The 17334-nt window shown below is 44.9% G+C and overlaps 3 protein-coding genes across 4 annotated transcripts; 1 reads left to right on the top strand and 2 right to left on the bottom strand.

The window, feature by feature from the left end:
* The first annotated feature begins 1046 nt into the window (after positions 1 to 1046).
* On the top strand, positions 1047 to 4088 carry ifngr1 (interferon gamma receptor 1). Of its 2 annotated transcripts, XM_058080340.1 has the most exons (8): positions 1047 to 1183; positions 1490 to 1719; positions 2452 to 2569; positions 2638 to 2822; positions 2893 to 3041; positions 3110 to 3281; positions 3355 to 3485; positions 3568 to 4088. In XM_058080340.1, exons 2-8 carry the CDS (start codon positions 1653 to 1655, stop codon positions 3853 to 3855), a joined length of 1110 nt encoding a protein of 369 aa, XP_057936323.1. In that variant the 5' UTR covers positions 1047 to 1183; positions 1490 to 1652; the 3' UTR covers positions 3856 to 4088. The 2 variants fall into 2 exon arrangements, with proteins under 2 accessions (XP_057936323.1, XP_057936313.1); XM_058080330.1 differs by lacking the exon at positions 1047 to 1183 and having other exon boundaries at positions 1427 to 1719; positions 2452 to 2822.
* ltv1 (LTV1 ribosome biogenesis factor) lies at positions 2608 to 10359 on the bottom strand. Its single transcript, XM_058080351.1, has 11 exons — positions 10166 to 10359; positions 9651 to 9782; positions 9370 to 9567; positions 9207 to 9294; positions 7452 to 7584; positions 7161 to 7368; positions 6961 to 7088; positions 6749 to 6891; positions 5399 to 5451; positions 5109 to 5309; positions 2608 to 4355 (listed from the first exon to the last, which is right to left on the bottom strand). The coding sequence occupies exons 1-11, from the start codon at positions 10166 to 10168 to the stop codon at positions 4242 to 4244; spliced, it is 1401 nt and encodes a 466-aa protein (XP_057936334.1). The 5' UTR covers positions 10169 to 10359; the 3' UTR covers positions 2608 to 4241.
* A 385-nt stretch (positions 10360 to 10744) lies between these two features.
* capn9 (calpain 9) lies at positions 10745 to 17210 on the bottom strand. Its single transcript, XM_058076571.1, has 20 exons — positions 16862 to 17210; positions 16363 to 16432; positions 16178 to 16296; positions 15958 to 16091; positions 15708 to 15876; positions 15542 to 15625; positions 15385 to 15470; positions 14897 to 14974; positions 14653 to 14813; positions 14405 to 14562; positions 13059 to 13267; positions 12942 to 12978; positions 12795 to 12875; positions 12665 to 12722; positions 12514 to 12578; positions 12373 to 12441; positions 12219 to 12297; positions 11313 to 11429; positions 11173 to 11231; positions 10745 to 11059 (listed from the first exon to the last, which is right to left on the bottom strand). Exons 1-20 carry the CDS (start codon positions 17060 to 17062, stop codon positions 11033 to 11035), a joined length of 2061 nt encoding a protein of 686 aa, XP_057932554.1. The 5' UTR covers positions 17063 to 17210; the 3' UTR covers positions 10745 to 11032.
* Positions 17211 to 17334: the final 124 nt, after the last annotated feature.

Raw genomic sequence — 17334 nt, 5'->3', positions numbered from 1 at the left:
TTCATCAATTAGCTGGTCAATCAATCCATGAGTTAGTTGATTGGTTTGTTTCGTTTAAGGGTGTCCAAAGTGCGGCTTGGAGGCCAATTACGGCCCACTGATGTTTTTTTTTATTGGCACGCCGCATACGTATTCTAAAAATATGATTCAACAAAACGACAAAAAAAACAAACAATGGCAAAAAAATGAGAATAAAAAGAGGAAATAAACGTCATTTTAGTAGCATAGAGTGGAATAATATTATGAGAAACAAACAAAACAGTGAAAAAAGTTGCAGAAAAAGTTATAATCTTACCAGAATAAAGTCAAAATATGATGGAAATAATTTGGGATGTCCGATAATTATCGATACGCATAATTATCAGCATAAAAATGCAATATTGGCTGATCAGAATTGTTCCGGATCATGAAAATCGATATTTTTTTAAAATGCTGTATACGAAACATGTGTTCATTCCACCACAGGAGATATGTCATGTTACACATATCGGTATTGGTATCGGCTGATATCGGTATCGGAAATTGAGAATTGGATGGTTTTCGGCAAAAATCCAATATCGGATAAAATATCGGATATCGGATAAAAAGAATGTTAAAAACAAGAGTAAAAATTAAAAAAAAACATCTGTAATATTTCAAGAAAACAATTTCACCCAAATGAGCCTGTAATTTTACAAGGAAAAATAATGTAATGTTTTGGTCATTAGAGTTGAAATATTATTCATTTAAAAAATTGTCAAAATATTGTGAATAAGAAAAAAAAGATATATATTTTTTTAAGTTGTAACATTACTAGGAACAAAATAAATTTGTTTAGTGAAAAGAAGTTATGTCATCATGGGAATCAAGTCAAAATATTATGATCCTAATGTGATAATATTTCATAAAATTGTGAAGTATAGCATGGTGAGTTCACTGATTGGCTTGGTTAGTCAGTTGGTGACCTCGAGGCTTTCTTGCTCTTTTATTGGTTGGCTGTTGAGCAACTCGACCGTCGAGTGCTTTGATTGGTTGGTTGCGCACCAGGACTCGAATCTTCTAGTTAGCGTCCTCGTCTAGTTTGTGGCTATAGTAATCTTTGCGCGCTTGACTATTGTCATCAGCGCTCATCAGTGATGTCGCTGTAATCCTTTAAGAGGATTTCATTTTGTCTCCAAGCTGGATGCCGTAGGCAGACACGCTGGTAAACAAACCACTGCTGTGATTCAGCGTTCCAAGTTCAGACCTCACCTGAGGCCGCACCTTCCCAATAGCATAGCATTATTACTATATTTTCATTGAATTTCTCTCTGGGGCCAAATGAAAGAAATACATTCAAATACTAATGATAACCATTATAGTAGTATTGCTGAAAAAAGGTGTATTATAAATGATGAAGATCTTTGTTTTGCTCGTTTGTTCCATTTGTTCTTCCTGTTTTACTTCATTCCACTGCCTCTTAATGCGTCAAAGCGCTGTGACGTCACCAGGTGACTTCCGGTTTGGGCAGGTGATCGTGGTAGACGGACGCTTTGAACCAACGACGAAGAACCAAGAAGAACTAAAGAATACGAAAGCCAAAAAAAGACGCGATCGACGAGAAGCTTCCGTTTGTGATGAGCTCGTGCGGGAGTTTGACGCGCGTGCCGCAGGGGAGTCTCACCACGTGAAGCATGCTGCCGGGTGGTGCGTTCAGGGCCCTGTGGATGTTGCTCGTCGCCGTGGCGTCCGCTCAGCCTGGTTTGTTTGTCACTTCTTTACTTGACGCTTTTTGCAGAAACACGTTTTCGCACACAAGCAAGCTGTTTATGTTGTTAATATATACAATAACTACATAGATGTATATGCATAATAATCAACGAATGTCACTTTTTTTTGTCTTGTTCATGATTGTGTTCATGTGGAAAAAGTCCTTGGCAGTGATTGTTGACGGTGTAACGTTTGGACTAATGAGGAGGAAGGACTTAAAAATTAAGTACTTAGAATTAAGTTTCACTTTAAGAATAGTTTTACAAAACATCTGTTTTAAAAAGCTAAAAAAACAACAACAACGGGTGCGTTTCAAAGAAGTGATGTGTTCAAGGTTCAAACTCCAGCCTTCTTGTCACCTTTGCCTGATTGGCCAACGTGACAGTGATAAAACTTTGATGTTTGTTAAGAAAGACACACCTAAATAGCTTATGGGAAATATTGGACCTGGCTGGCACACCTTTTAAAAACCAACGAAGAAGAAATATTTTCATGTTGATCTGCTGCTTTAAAGGTCAAATGTCAGGTGGCCAGCCCACGGAATCGAACCCGTGTTCAACTCACCCGATTTTAAAGGAGGCACAATGTGGATGGTGATGATTCACATGGCGACAACGTCTGGCGCCCTACGTTTGACTCTTGGCAGCACATGAGCATGGAAACAGGAGTTCAGAACATTCCAATTGTGAAAATGAGCAACGTGGACGTTCTCCCTGTGTGCAGTGGCTCCACCCACCAACGTGACGGTCACCTGTCGCAATGCGCTGGCCAGCGTCAACTGGGATTACGGCGGCGACGAGGCGCCCACCAGCTTCCAGGTGTACGTGGGAAGCTCCGACAGGTGAGATCACCCCCCCCCCGCACCTTCTGTGTGTGTTTGTGTCCCGTGTGTCCGACTCCCGTCTTTAGACGCCACCTGGAGGACGTAACGGCAGAGCACAAGTACGACAACGTGAGCGCCCTGGTGTGGGACTCGCTGGAGAGCGTCATGGACGTCCATTACGTCACGCTGACGGCGGCGCGGGGCCGACGTTTCTCCGCCAACGTGTCCAAGACGTTTACCTTCAACCACTTGAAGATGGCCGACGTGACGTGTGAGTGACGCGTACGCCTTCCTCCCCCCGCCCTTTTGCTCCCATGTGAGTGACGCTGCTCCGTTTGCAGGCCAGTTGGACTTCCCTCCCGTGCACGTAAGGGCGGACGACTCGGGGACAGTCGTGACCTTCCCGAATCCGCTGCGTTATTACCCGGAACTGAGACAGGCCACCAGGATGTCGGCTGTCAGTTTGGACTTCAGCGTGTCCCCGCATGGCGTAAGACGGATTCCATCATTCGCTGTAGTAACCGCCGCCATCAAACGTTACCACGGTCCTCCTTTCAGTCTCAGGGGGACGTCCGAGGTTCCTGTCAAATTGAACAGAAGACGTGCAGAGTAGATATGTTGTTCCCAGACGGAGCGGACCATTGCGTCACGCTGACGGGCGCCATGAGCGACCGGGCCGGACGCTATGTTGCGTTCCAGAAGACGGAACCCGTGTGTGTGGACGAGTCTGGTGAGTGTCCTGCAGTGTTAGTGTCATTGAGCACCATTGTGACTCACTGTGTGTGTGTGTGTGTGTGTGTCAGCTTTAGAGCCAATGATGCTGGCTCTCCTGCTGACGTTCTTATTCATCATCATCACCGGGTTGGCCCTCGCCATCTGGAAGCTGAGGGCGTGGACCATGAAGATCAACAAAGATGAGCTTCCAAAAAGCCTGGTAAGACCATCTCCATGCATGGATACGCACAGCGACACGCTTTTGTGAAGAAACAAAACAAACATCCGACATCTTCTCACAGCGATCAGGCCGCATTTTGTCGAAAGGCGAGTGCAACATGGACGCCGACTGCAGGGTGGAAATGGTCTCTGGTGTGGAAGACGTCCGGTTGATCTCCCGGTGTGGTGAGGACTCCTCATGCGAGTCTACGGCAACGGAAAGCATTCCCATCCATCCAGAGGAGGAGGAGCAGGAGGTGGAGGAGGTGGAGGAGGAGGAGGAAGGGGAGTCTGCTTATGATTGCACGCATGTGGAGGTGCAAGTGGACCTGGGTGATGGAGCCACAGCTTGGGGTTACACCGAGAGGTAGAAGACAGACCTCCATCGTGTGGAACTTGAGATGGACAAGCTGTCAGTTCGATGGACGTCCCAAGACTTTTGTCTTCTGATGAGCCACGCCTCTCCCCTTTAAGGAATGTACCGTGATTCAGCATCACGCCTACGTGACGCCGTTGCTACGGTGACCCACCGACTGGAAAAACGGGTTCCCTCAGCAGGAGATTGTTAGTTCGTGTTACTGAAATAAACATTTTTATTTGCGTGGTTTGAGCTCTGGGATTGGTTCCGATGCCGAGCAGCTGAACCAACATAACATAAAAAAAACCAAAGCGATTTCGAAACCAGCATCACGTCTTCGGGGCAATGCCGGGTGGGAGTCGTGATCCAGTCCAACTTTTGACAACATCTGAGATGTTTTTACGACAGTTTGAGACCCTGGATGTTGTTCCTCAGGTTCAACATCTGCTTCTCCTGACGCGCCTTTTCCTCCTTGAACGCCGTCTTGTTGGCCTTCTTCTCCACTCGCCTTTCCTGCAAATGAAAAATGAACAGGAAATGGAACTAATTGCACAAGCTAATTTTAGGCTGCTAGTTGACTGCAGGAGGTCTCGAAAGGGTGAGCAGTTTTATTTGACTTTGATTATAGAACACTTGGGTTATATTGTAAATATTGTATATATGTTCATAATTATACACATTTCTGTTTAATTTAAGTAATACCTGATGTGTTTGTGTTGTCATGTTGATGTGGAACGCTAAGGCCGCCACCGTGTACCCCCTACTGCTCCTAATTAGTGCAACACCTCCTGTGTATAGAAATTTTGGCCACTGGGTGCTGGAGCCTATCCCAGCTGTCTTCGGGCGAGAGGTGGGGTCCACCCTGGACTGGTGGCCAGCCAATCACGGGGCACATATAGACAAACAACCATTCACACTCACATTCATACCTATGGACAATTTGGAGTGGCTAATTAACCTAGCATGTTTTTGGAATGTGGGAGGAAACCGGAGTACCCGGAGAAAACCCACGCATGCACGGGGAGAACATGCAAACTCCACACAGAGATGGCCGAGGGTGGAATTGAACCCTGGTCTCCTAGCTGTGAGGTCTGCGCGCTAACCACTCGACCGCCGTGTTGCCCAATGTCTTTAGTTTGGTCATTTTTGTCTTGTGTCGTAATCTGTGTAGGGGCACGTTATTCGGCCATATTTGTACTCCTACTCACTTTGTATAACGCCTATTCTATTCTTTCTATTCTATTCTTTGACGCGACTTCCCCTCACCTTGCGCTCCCCCTTGATGGCCTGCTTCCGGGCTTTCCTCTCCTCCGTGCCCTCGTCCTTGTGGCGGGCCTGAGTGGAGACGCGAGGCAGGTCAGAGTCGTTGATCCTGCTCATGCGCTCGGCCTGCTTGCTGGTGGGCCCTCTGGCGGGGAGGACGTCCAGGGGAACGCCGCTTCTGTTGGACACGCGGATGGGCTTCACCTGGAGAGCAGCAAAAGACACGATCGCCTGTGATTGGATCATTTTTTTCCCCCATCTGGTTGAAAGGAGGCAGGGGCACGGCTCGGTACCTTTGGAGGATGGTCGATGACTTTGGGTCTGTTGTGGATGTTGGAGTAGGTGCCTGGGGGGGGGGACCACAGGTAGGTGGTTACCAATTATCGGTGAGGACTTCTGGAAGCAGTCATCTTTGTCTTACGTTGAGCCACACGTCTTGCACCAAAATACTGGTGCCAAAATGTATTTCGTGACAACTTTCATCTCACTTTAACTAAAAATGATTTGACTTATTTCCTGCAGTACAATTCCTCAATACGATGTATAGTAAGTGTGTACACAGTACACACAAATGTCCGGTCTTCAAAATAGGCAATAAAATAAGAGTGTCATAAAAAATAGCCTCTGGACCTATGTCTTCTTTAATCACAAGCATGGATATGGTCTTTGGTTGAGGATTTTGTAGCAATGAAACGTTAGCAAAGCTACATCCGTTCCTGAAATACTGGGCACAATTGTCCAGTGATGTATCAAATGTACCAAGACCTATTATGCTTATTTTTGACCCATAGTATTGAGTTTTGGACTCCTACAGAGCGGCTACACATGATAACCCTCAGGATTATACCGCTTATCCTCAGTAGGGTAAAAAAACCAACAAAAAAAAAAACGGGTAAAAAACCTATTATGCTTATTTTCGACCCATAGTATTGAGTTTTGGCCTCAGAGCGGCTACACACGATAACCCTCAGGATTATACCGCTTATCCTCACTAGGGTAAAAAAAACAGAATTAAAAAAATGAATAAAATGGGTAAAAAACGGAATTAAAAAAATAAAAATGAAAAAAAAAAACAGAATTTTGTAAAAAAAAAAAACGGGTAAAAAAACGGAATCGAAAAAATAAAATGAAAAAACAAAACAAAACAGAATTTAGTTCAATAAAATGGGTTTCCGTGTTGGTGTGCATTGTTATCCTGCCTGAAAAATGTCCACTTCCTGTCTCTGAGGCTGTGGACGTGTCCTGACAGCTGATTGGATGAGCCAGGAAAAAGGAGGGGCATGTACCGGTATAGTAGTTTTAGCGTGGATGTGTCAATAAAGTTATTGTTGTCGAGCACCTCTTCGTCATCCTCTCAACGCCCGGACAAAAACTACTGATTTTAATGCCCGGGTAAGTTTGAGTCCAATTAGGCACCAGTAGTAACAATGGTTGTGCAATTAGTGCTAAATATAACTTGATGCTAATAATGCTACAGGACCAGTCTATTACTTTACTGGTTTTAGCTATTTTATAAACAAGGCCGTGGGCCTTGAGTTGAGACATGTGGTCGAGATCAGTGGTCCCCAACCTTTTGACCCACGGACCGGCTCAGGTGGACCGGGGAGGGCAGTATAAAGCTAGCTGAGGGTGATGGGACTCACTAATGATGGTCTCGCAGTCCCATTTCTCTTCTGGCTCCTTGATCAGCAACGTTTCCATCTCCTCCACCTCGTCGTCGTCATCATCTTCCTCCTCTTGTAAGACAGGAAGTTCTTTCGGGCCCAAGTCATCAGGCCTCAGCGAGCTGAAGCAGAAACAGGATCAGAGACTCGGACATTGACATGAGGCGTCCCTGCAGTAGTTCTGGACTCACTCTTTGTCTTTCTGGACAAAGTAGTCTTTGATGACTTCCTCCAGTCGAGCGCTGTCCAGCTGGATGAAGCCTTCCAGCTCCGTGTTGTCCAGGGCGCCGATCTCATCGTCATCGTACTGTTCGTAAATCTGGACAACGCACGCTTCCTGTAAAACGCCAACGCAAAAGCCAACCGGGCGCCAAGGTTAACAGCCACTCACCTTCTCAAAGCGGTCGTCCAGCAGGGTGAGCTGCTCGTTCCTCCTAATCACCGACGAGGTCATCGAGTACTCGGTGAAGCGACTCTTCGTCTCTACGTCTGAGAAGAGGAACTCACGAGGTCCGCCGTCTTCTGACAGCCCGCTCTCTGAGCCGAAATCGCCTTTGTCGTCTGTGTCCTCCCACTCATCCTCTTCATCACCATCGCCTCTGTCAAACAGGAAGTTCAAATGTTGAGCTGAAATTTGAATCAGGTGGCTGCCTGGCAGATAAGCCCCGCCCCTCTTAAACACCTGGGCTCGATGGTGCCGCACGCACGGTTAGCTTTGACGATGAAGTCATCTTCCAGCTCGTTTTCGGGGTCTTCGTAGTCAAAGTCCAAGTCGAGAGCGGCCACAATGTCCGGGTCCAGGTCCAGACGTGGTCCTGACAGAAAACACATGGCAATCAGCACTTAGACTCTCCCCTCGCTACATCGCGGTTTGAATATCTCTCCCTCACTAAAATTCATCGATGATTGCTCTTTAGTCGTTGAATACAGCCTCTTATTAGTAAAAAAATAAGAATAATATTTAAGGAAATTGTACATATTCTTGGCCTAAATTTAGTATTTTCAAGCATAAAAATAGCTACATGAACTAAAATACAAATATACAAATATAATATACAAATATACAAGTCAGAAAGTGTATGCAGTACTACACATTGGCCACTAAGTGTCGCCAAAACATCAACTGTGATGCCAGAACAGGCAGTTATTGTAGGTTTAAATCATCTCACACAATAACATAATAATAATAATAATAATAATAATAATAATACTAATAATAAAAAACATTGTCTACTTAGGGCCATAATCTACGATAAGTTAAAACTCAGCGGAGAACCTCCGTCACTTCCTGTCCATCTGGCACTAAGGTCCCCCAGGAAACATGAGCAGTTGCTTTATTTACATCTTAAATGGCTTAATTGCTTATTTATTATGTCTATTATATTGAGTAATATGAGTGTAAAGCCATTGAATGTTGCCATTACATTACATTGATGAGACAATAGCCACTGCATGAAATACGTCGTCCAGGAAAAAACACCAAACAAAGGCTGAATCTGTGAATCTGTTATCTTACTGATATGTCTAATATGTCTTTTCTTCTTAGCCTTCTTCTTCTAAGATCTTGGGCCCATCTCCTAACCAATACAAAACTAGCCAGTATGTGTTGTTCACCCATTAGAACAGGGGTCGGGAACCTTTTTGGCTAAGAGAGCCATGAAGACCAGATATTTTAAAATGTGTATCTGTGAGAGCCATATACATTTTTTTAAACATTGAATGCAATAAAATGTGTGCATTTTTATGTAAGACCAACAGTTTTAGATATAATGGGCTCTAATTACGTAGACCAGGCACACTACCCCACGCCAATGGGGTGTGGCCAGCACACTTTCGTGAGCAGTGCAGTGTCTAATAATAAATCAAATACTTGTTGCCATTAATACAACTTCTGCTGCTGCATGGTTTTGCACCATACTTGTATGCTCCGTACATGTATTTCATTCTTTTGGCCATCTTCGTCAGAAGGCTTGGTTCTACAGCTTTAGCTAGGTGACTATTTGACTAAAGGAGTCTACATTTACATGTTGACATCTCAATGACCGAGGTAGACTACCGCATTACCCAGTAATAATCGAGTTTTGGTGTTTGACCTGGAAAATATCATCAAGAAAGATGGATATGGTCGGCCGTATTGCAGTAGAAAATAGATGGACGGATTAAAATGCATAAGAAAGTTGTTGATTTTGAATATTATTTTTAACAGTCATTTCTGTGATGGTTTACTTTAAAATGTTAGCAAAAATGCATTTTTATTGTGGTAAGAAATGCTTGAGAGCCAGATACAGTCATCAAAAGAGCCCTACCTGGCTCCCGAGCCATAGGTTCCCTACCTCTGCATTAGAATGTAAACATCACATTGAGGTTGTAGCACAACGACAGCACCCCCGTGTGGTCAGTGATTAAAGTGTCACTTGTGTCATCAAGGCAAGCTCACCTGAGATCGGCGCTGCCTTGTTAAGAAGTCCGACATCTTCTTCGAAATCAGAGGCGAACACTGACGATGGCAGCTTGATTCTAGCACCCTGGAAGACACCGGGACACATTTTTGAGCAGGGAATTCAACACAAGTACACGTGGTGACGGATGAGTGGACGTACAGGTATGACGTTGTCCATGTCAACTTCCTCTCCATCGTCCTGCTCCCCATCATCACGGAGGTGAAAATGGCCGGAGGAGTCAGCAGCCACCAGCTCAGTTTGGTGGGACGCCTCCTTCAGGTGCTGCAGGTAGTCGTAGTCGTCGTCAAAAAAGACACCGTATTTCCTCTGCTCCTCTTGCCGCCTCTCCGCCTCCACCTGGAAGAAGACGTCCATCAATGTCTGGTCGGCACCCCCTCGCTGTGTGCGTAACATGTAACATGACCGTGACATGAGTGTACCTTGGCGGCGGGCAGGAGGATGTGCTGTGGAGCCGTCTCATCGGCGACCAGGGGGTCCCTCTGACTCCTGTGGACCAGGTGAAAGGTCACCGCCTTCTTCTTCTCAATGAATGACTTCTTCTTTCGGTGAGGCTGTGAGAGACAAAGTCGCACATCATTGCAGCTTAAAATACAGAACACTAAATATTTACTTCTTTCGGTTTTGTTACACGTCTAGACTAGTTCATTAAAACAAATGTATAATGTTTAAGCTTCACAGGAGCATATGATGTAGCTTAATGAAAATAGAGTAAAACTAAACGACGGGAGTGGGTAATTAGAACGTCTTTATTTGCTGTTATTTGCCAGACTAGAATAATATGAGTTAATACAAAAACTGTTAGTAATTCACTTTAAATCAAAAAGCCTCGGCACGTAAGTCAAATGAGGCGTTCGTTTACCTGACACGAAGCTAAGTTAGCTACCGTAGTTAGCTAGTGGCTAATAATAGCTTGCTGGATAAGACTTAAACTTACCATTTTCCCACACGGATTCGGTTTTGGGTTTCTTCGGGTGTTCTAACGTAGCGTTCGTCTAATTTGGGGTTGTTGTGGGTCGTTAACTAATAAACTATTAAAAGAAACAAACAAAAAACTCAGAAGAGCGTTTCATTATTTTTCTTGCGCTGCCATGCTGCTGGTATCCGCACTGACTGGACGAAACCATTACACGCAAAAACGCAGGGATTATTAAAAAACATAAAACATAACAGTTGGAAAAAACGTAACATTTATACTACGACAAAAACGTATATAATATAAATATATATGTTCACGATATGTGGATGCCAGCCAAAGTCATACTGAAAGTGTAATCAATATTTCGCCTTGCCGTATGGACTGATTAGAGTGGTATAGTCCATTTTTTTAATTCAAACTTTATTTAAAGTGTGAATGCAACGGTGAAATGTGATATTGATACAGTTGTATTCACGTATTCGTGGCATTATCTAATTGTGAATATAGCATACTGTTCATTTTTCATACATGTGTTGTAATACAATACTTTAATGACTTTTATAGCAGCAACAATATCAAATGAAAGTCTTGACAAACTTTTCACAGTAGCAGAAAAAGAAGCTTTATTCACAATTTATTAGTTCATTAATTTGTCATGAAGAAAAGTAAAAGTCCGTAAAGGTCAAAGTTGAATCCCTCAAAGATCTCACATTATTTTATTTCCGGTGTGGACTCACAGTGGAGAGACTTGAAGAAAATCAAATTTAAAAGAAAAAAAAAGAACACGTATGTCTGCATAGCTATGGTGCAATGGCTCCTTCAGGCAGTGTGCACTCTCAGACTGGTTTGTTCTTCTGTTGGCTTCAGTTTTCCGTCAGCCTCTTCTCACACGGACATGGACAAGATCAGAAACTAAGAAGGAAGCAAGGAGTCAAATTAGCAACATACTACATGAAAGCACTGTCAAAAAAGGGAATTAAACATCTATTTGCACAGACTCAGGTGTGTTGTGGATGTACTTTTACCTGCAACATGTTGATGTTCACCCTCCCCTTGTGGTGGGTGTCCATGGCCTGGAAAACTCCTACATGGGCACAAAGCGGACAGATGGTGTTAAAAGTGAGACATTGTTGTGGTGACGATCACGCAGCGCTCTTTGACGTACTGAACATGTTCTCCAGGCGGACGATGCAGTTCAGGTAGTCGTCAAAGTCGATGGTGTAGTTGTCGTCAGCGAACCTCAGGGCCAGCAGTTGCAGGAGCCGATTGTTCAGCTTCATCCCTGAAGGGCACACGGGCACATTCACACGGGGGGGGTTGGGGTTGTGGTTGTTTACAAAAACACTTGTGTGGGATCAATGACGGGGAGAACTAGGGCCCCATTGAGAAAAAAGTTGTTATTATTTTATTATTTATTGTTAAATTATTATTTATTTAATTATTATTTTATATAAATTATTATAATTAGATTTTAAGAATAAAGTAGTAAATTTACCCCCCCCCCCAAATTTTTTGTGGGTAATTAGAACGTCTTTATTTGCTGTTAATTACCAGACTAGAATAATATGAGTTAATACAAAAACTGCTATTATTTCACCTTAAATCCAAAACACCAACAGAAGTCTCGGCACGTTATTATTATTATTTTTAAATTATTATTTATATGTAATTATTATTTTATATAAATTATTGTAATTAGATTTCGAGAATAAAGTAGTAAATTTACCCCCCCCAAAATTTTTGTGGGTAATTAGAACGTCTTTATTTGCTGTTAATTACCAGACTAGAATATGAGTTAATACAAAAACTGTTAGTAATACACATTAAATCCAAAACACCAACAGAAGTCTCGGCATGTAAGTCAAATTAAGCGTTCGTTTACCTGACACGAAGCTAAGCTAGCTACCGTAGTTAGTTAGTTAGCTAGTGGCTACTAATAAAGTAGTAAATTTACCCCAAAATGTTTTTTTTTACAAAAAAACCTAATAGTATAAGAATAAACTCCAGCTCGTCTTGATTGGACGCCCCCTGGAGGCAGAAACGGTGCATTGAAAATCCTAGCAAGTCTTACCTGCAGCTTTGAGAGCGCTGCGGAGCTCATAAGAGGACATCGTTCCCGAGCGGTCGGTGTCGAAGGACAGGAAGAGCATCTGACAACAAGAAGACATCAACATCTGCCCTGGTGCATCATCACCAAGCTCATGAACAACAACAACAACACGTACGATCCACTTCTTCATCTTTTCCCAGAAGACCTTGAACTCTTGGAACTCCATCTTCCCGGTGTTGTCCACCTGGGTTTGCTGAGTCAAAGGAACCGTGATTTATGTCTAAACATGGAGGCATCAAAACGACAGAAAGGATACATCCAGCAGGTTTATGATGTTGTGGCACGTGTGGAGGCTCAGGCCGTCAAATTTGATCTCTCTCCCTGAGGACAAGAGAAACCAGACATGACATCATCATCATTATCATCTAACCGTCGGAGAAATGAAGAAGAGGAGAGTCGCTGCGTACTCGTGCTGAGGACGCCATTCAGTATCTGCTGAAGCTCCCTAACGGAGATGGCCTGGTCCTGTAGGAAGATGAAAACCATCAAATTCCTGATCCTGACGACAAGATGTGTTGATTCATGACCACAACTTACCCTTCCAGCCACCTCCTCAAAGAGCTTCCTGAGGGTTTTCTCCTCATCTGTCTCGTCCTCCGGAGCGCTGGGCGGAGGCGGCTGTAGGAGAACAAGGGGGGTCTCAAACGCTCTTAATTTTGGCTGATTAACAAAAGACTAACTCACCTCAGGCAGGTCAGCATCAACGTCGCTCCCCATTTCCCTGAGGGACACAGTCACATGACGTCACGTCTGAACGCCACTAAAAGCAGAAGTACTCTCTCTAGTGTCGCCTTTACTCACAGAGCCGACACCTTCTTCTCGGAGAAGATTCGGACCAGGAAGTCGGCCTCGTGGTGAGGCTGGAAGGTGGTGGGCACCAGGAGGTATCTGCCGGGGGGCAGCGTGAAGCGTTCAGACACCTCACGGAGGTTGATGTAGGTCTTGCTGCGAGCTTTGGATGCATGCATGCGGAAGAAATCTTTTCCCTGTTGATCTGCATCGTTTGGTGCCTGGGGAGTTCATACAATCGTTAATGTGACTTTAACTTCATCACTCATCAAGTCATCTCATTCTTCATCTTGGCAAGACATCACTGTATACTTCCAACATTGTGGGAACACATTGGGGAAGACCCTTTTCCGCAAGGGTCTATATACGTATAATCACGTGTGCATAACTACATCATTTTTGGAAATATGGGCCATTATTTTGTTTTTTGCCAGCGCCAACCCGTTCCACTTTGTTTGACAGTGCCTTGAACGCACCATGTATACATCATGTTGACCAGAGATTGTCCTTCACCTTGTATTTGCTCCCAAATGCTGATACTAGTATGTGAGAATGCATCAAGGTAATGGTAATGGTATTATTTCATTTGCATCAGATTACAATTGAGTGCATCCCATAATCAGTTCCACATGTCCAAAAGGAGTAGAAAGAAGCTAAGCTTATTATTATTATTATTATTATTATTATTATTATTATTATATCCTTGTTGTCCTTATTATTATTATTATTATATAATCCTACCCATCCATCTGGTACTTTTACAATCAGTAACTGTTACATTTGTTCACTTCCTGCTTGTCTAATATAATTTTTAATTTTTTAATACGTTTTTTGTTTATTTTATATTTTTTATATATTTTTATTATAATAAAATAAATAATTTATTATTTATAATAAATAATTTATTATTTATTTAATATTCTCTATATATTATATAAATAATATTCATTTTTTAATCACATATCTAAGTACGATGTGATATGACCATACAATGACATAATGGGTACCATAGCAACTTTAGCAAACATCAACTGCTTGTATTGTTTCTTGAATTAGCTCATCGTTGTGCATTTTTTGATTTCCTTACTCACTCCAGGTAAGTTTTGATGTTATTGAGGGCATATTTGTTCAGTGAACAACATCAAATGAACTGCTGCTAGCATACGACGTATAGCTATGTTGAATTTTCTCTTAAAAACAAACGCCAGTCTTGTACTCGTGGATGGTGGCTCTGGATTCGATTCAATTTGACGTTTTTTTTTCCTGTCTGTTTTACACAATAAGATCAATTTGATGGCTATAACATGCACCCCCGCCCCCTTCGCCCCCACTTCTGTGTGTGCGTCAGTCTAACTAACCTCGTAGACCGCAAAGCCGATAGTCTGCAGGTCCATGCCCTCCTTCCTCAGCCGGCGTCTGTTCTTCTGCATTAAGGCGATGACCACGCTGCACACGTCGTCTTCGTCGTCGGCGTCCACCAGCTCCAGTTTGAACTGAGGGTTGGTCCAGAATGTGTCTAAAGGGGGGTGGGGGGGTGGGGTGTCACGCAACACTTGCATTGGAATATTCGAACTTTGCTTGGGAGTCAGGTGGTTTCATTTCTCACCGATGAAGTTCCTGCATCCGCCAGCGGTGGAGCCTCGGATCCACTCGCCCTCGAACAACTGGACCTCCCAGTGGCGCTTGGTGTTGTCCGTTAGGGCGTCGGGCGTCATGTTGCATATCTCCACCTTGTCATAGCTGGCCTTGAAGTCCTCAAAGTCCATCCTGAGGTCACACACACACAGCATCACATGACCTTTGGAGCTCCAAAGGGCATGGATTAATCCAACTCAACAAAAAAGACTCACCAGAATTCACCATCCTCTGTGGAGTGCTGCAGAATGCGGTTTTTCTCGGCTCGGTCCACATAGTCCCACTCTTTGGAACTGAAAAACAAACAAGATCAACTTTACTTGGAAATTGTCACAAGTTGTCATCTCATTTTCATAATAAAAGCAGGGGTGCTGGAGCCTATCCCAGCTGTCTTCTTCAGGCGAGAGGCGGGGTACACCCTGGACTGGTGGCCAGCCAATCACAGGGCAAATATGTGCAACAACCATTCACACTCACATTCATACCTATGGACAATTTGGAGTGGCTAATTAACCTAGCATGTTTTTGGAATGTGGGAGGAAAAAAACGGAGTACCCGGAGAAAACCCACGCATGCACGGGGAGAACATGCAAACTCCACACAGGGTGGGATTGAACTCGGGTCTCTTAGCTGTGAGGTCTGCGCGCTAACCACTCGACCGCCGTGCAGCCAAGCCACAAAACAAAAACACATTTTTCCTTACTTGTCACTCCACGGGCCGTTCCACTCGACTTGACCCCAGGGGTTTCTGACACGGATCAGTTTGACCTTCCTGCCTCTGAAATTGATCTGAACGAGAGAGAGCAGACATTGGAACATTTGAGCTCGGTGGGTTTCTACCACCAGGACGCGACTCTGACCTCCTGCAGGCCTGTGATGGAGTAAGCGTGGCCCTTCACCAGGCCGTTGGACAACTTGGCCTCCGACTCTGCAGAGCTGCTAATCTGTACACGAGTGGGTGAGGACAGTGGAGGTCAAGGGTATTGAACATCTCCGGGAGACATAAAGAGGTACGGCTGCGCTCACGTCAATGGAGCATGCCATCATGGAGCCTCTGTCCAGGGCTTTCTTCATGATGGAGAAAAGATCACCGGAAGCTTTCTTGGTGTCGTACATTTCACCCACGCCGCCGGTGAAGTCCTCCATGGCCTCCATGGTGCTGCCGCCCTTCAGCGACTCGTAGCTGCCGTGCAGCCTAGAAGAGGAGGACACGGCTTTTGGGTTCCGAGAAGCTTAACAAGGCAGCGAAGTGGCCTCCACAAGTTAGCGGTGTTACTTGGCATAGGCTTTCTCCAGCAAGGCGCTCCAGAACTCGTTGTTGGAGGCCGAGTGAAGCATGATCAGCTGATTGCGCACCGTCGGCAGACGGTCGTCCACCACCACGTCCAGCCATTTGTTGTGCTGCCAGAACTAACGGAGCAGATATCAAAAGTCACACAAAGGACTCCTTTCCTCTTTGGAGCGGGGATTCCCACACACAAGTGAGGAACGCCTACCTGGAAGTGGAAGATCCCCGCGTAACGGTGGTCAAAGTCCTGGTCGTGGGGCACCACTCTGGCCAGAGCGTCCTTCTTCAGCGTCAATGATGCAATGGCAGCCAGGAGCCAGCAGTCCCCTGTGGAGACACGTAGATGCAAGGTGGGTCCAACCAGAGAGAAGATGGCACCTTGCCGTGACCTACCTAGCTGGCCCTGGCAGATATCGGTCCGGTTAGCGTCTCCTACGATGAACTTGGGCTTGGTGCAAATCTCCTGCAAAGAACGAGGAGAATGAGAACAGGTTTCGCTATCATGGCAGCAAACGGGTGTGCTCGCATTCCAAACAAAGCGATCATGACAAACACGCCACACACAAGCAGCTCAGGTATTCACGCAGGAGAAACGCCCCGCTAAGAAATGTGTAGTAACTTCCCAGAGGCCCATCACGCCCCTCTGGAGGTCATAAAGCATTCAGTCAGGTGTTGCACATGGTCTCGGAAGTCTCGGAATGGTTATTCCAAGACTGAATGAAAACACAAGACAGACTTTTCCTGCAAGACCAGTTTAAGTGCAATAAATCTTCTGAGTTCTGCTGCTTCAGAGTCCACCAACCGATCGGTTTTGTAGCCGTGTATGACCTGCTATGATGCACCCCCTGCCCCCCCACACACTGTACCGCGATGACAACAGAGCCGTACTCACCGTCGGCCTCTTCCACTCCATTCTGACAGGAACACTCTGACTGAAAAAAAGCGAGGAGTCCGCGGCGGGGAAGTCCGGATCCTCAAACAAAACCCTCCTCTGCAGACACTCCTGCCTCAGCTGCTCAAAGGACCTGCCGTCCATCTGCGTGTTGATGGCCGCGGTGGCGGTCCGCCCCGTCGAGTTGGACTGCAGTGGCATGGTGATCAGCGAGAGGAAAAAACCTGTGCGACGCCGCCGGTCGCCTGCTGTGAGTCTCTGATGCCACGGCCAGTGGAGGAGATCCGTGGCGGCTGAGCCGGGTCCACGCCCTCCTCATAAACTGGTTTGTCCTCTTGAGGTGCTCAACCTCGCCTCGTCACACTCGGGAAACAAACAAAGGGAGTTAATACACACAAAGTATTAGCCGCATTATTACTACTTGGTGTAATTATGTCATCATATACTTCAAGTAGGAACACACGTTTGCATAA

Source organism: Doryrhamphus excisus, chromosome 1 (genome assembly GCF_030265055.1).
Source record: "Doryrhamphus excisus isolate RoL2022-K1 chromosome 1, RoL_Dexc_1.0, whole genome shotgun sequence".
NCBI classification, from domain to species: domain Eukaryota; kingdom Metazoa; phylum Chordata; class Actinopteri; order Syngnathiformes; family Syngnathidae; genus Doryrhamphus; species Doryrhamphus excisus.
The sequence above is the reverse complement of the archived record's forward strand: the minus strand, read 5'-3'. Positions and strand labels throughout refer to the sequence as shown.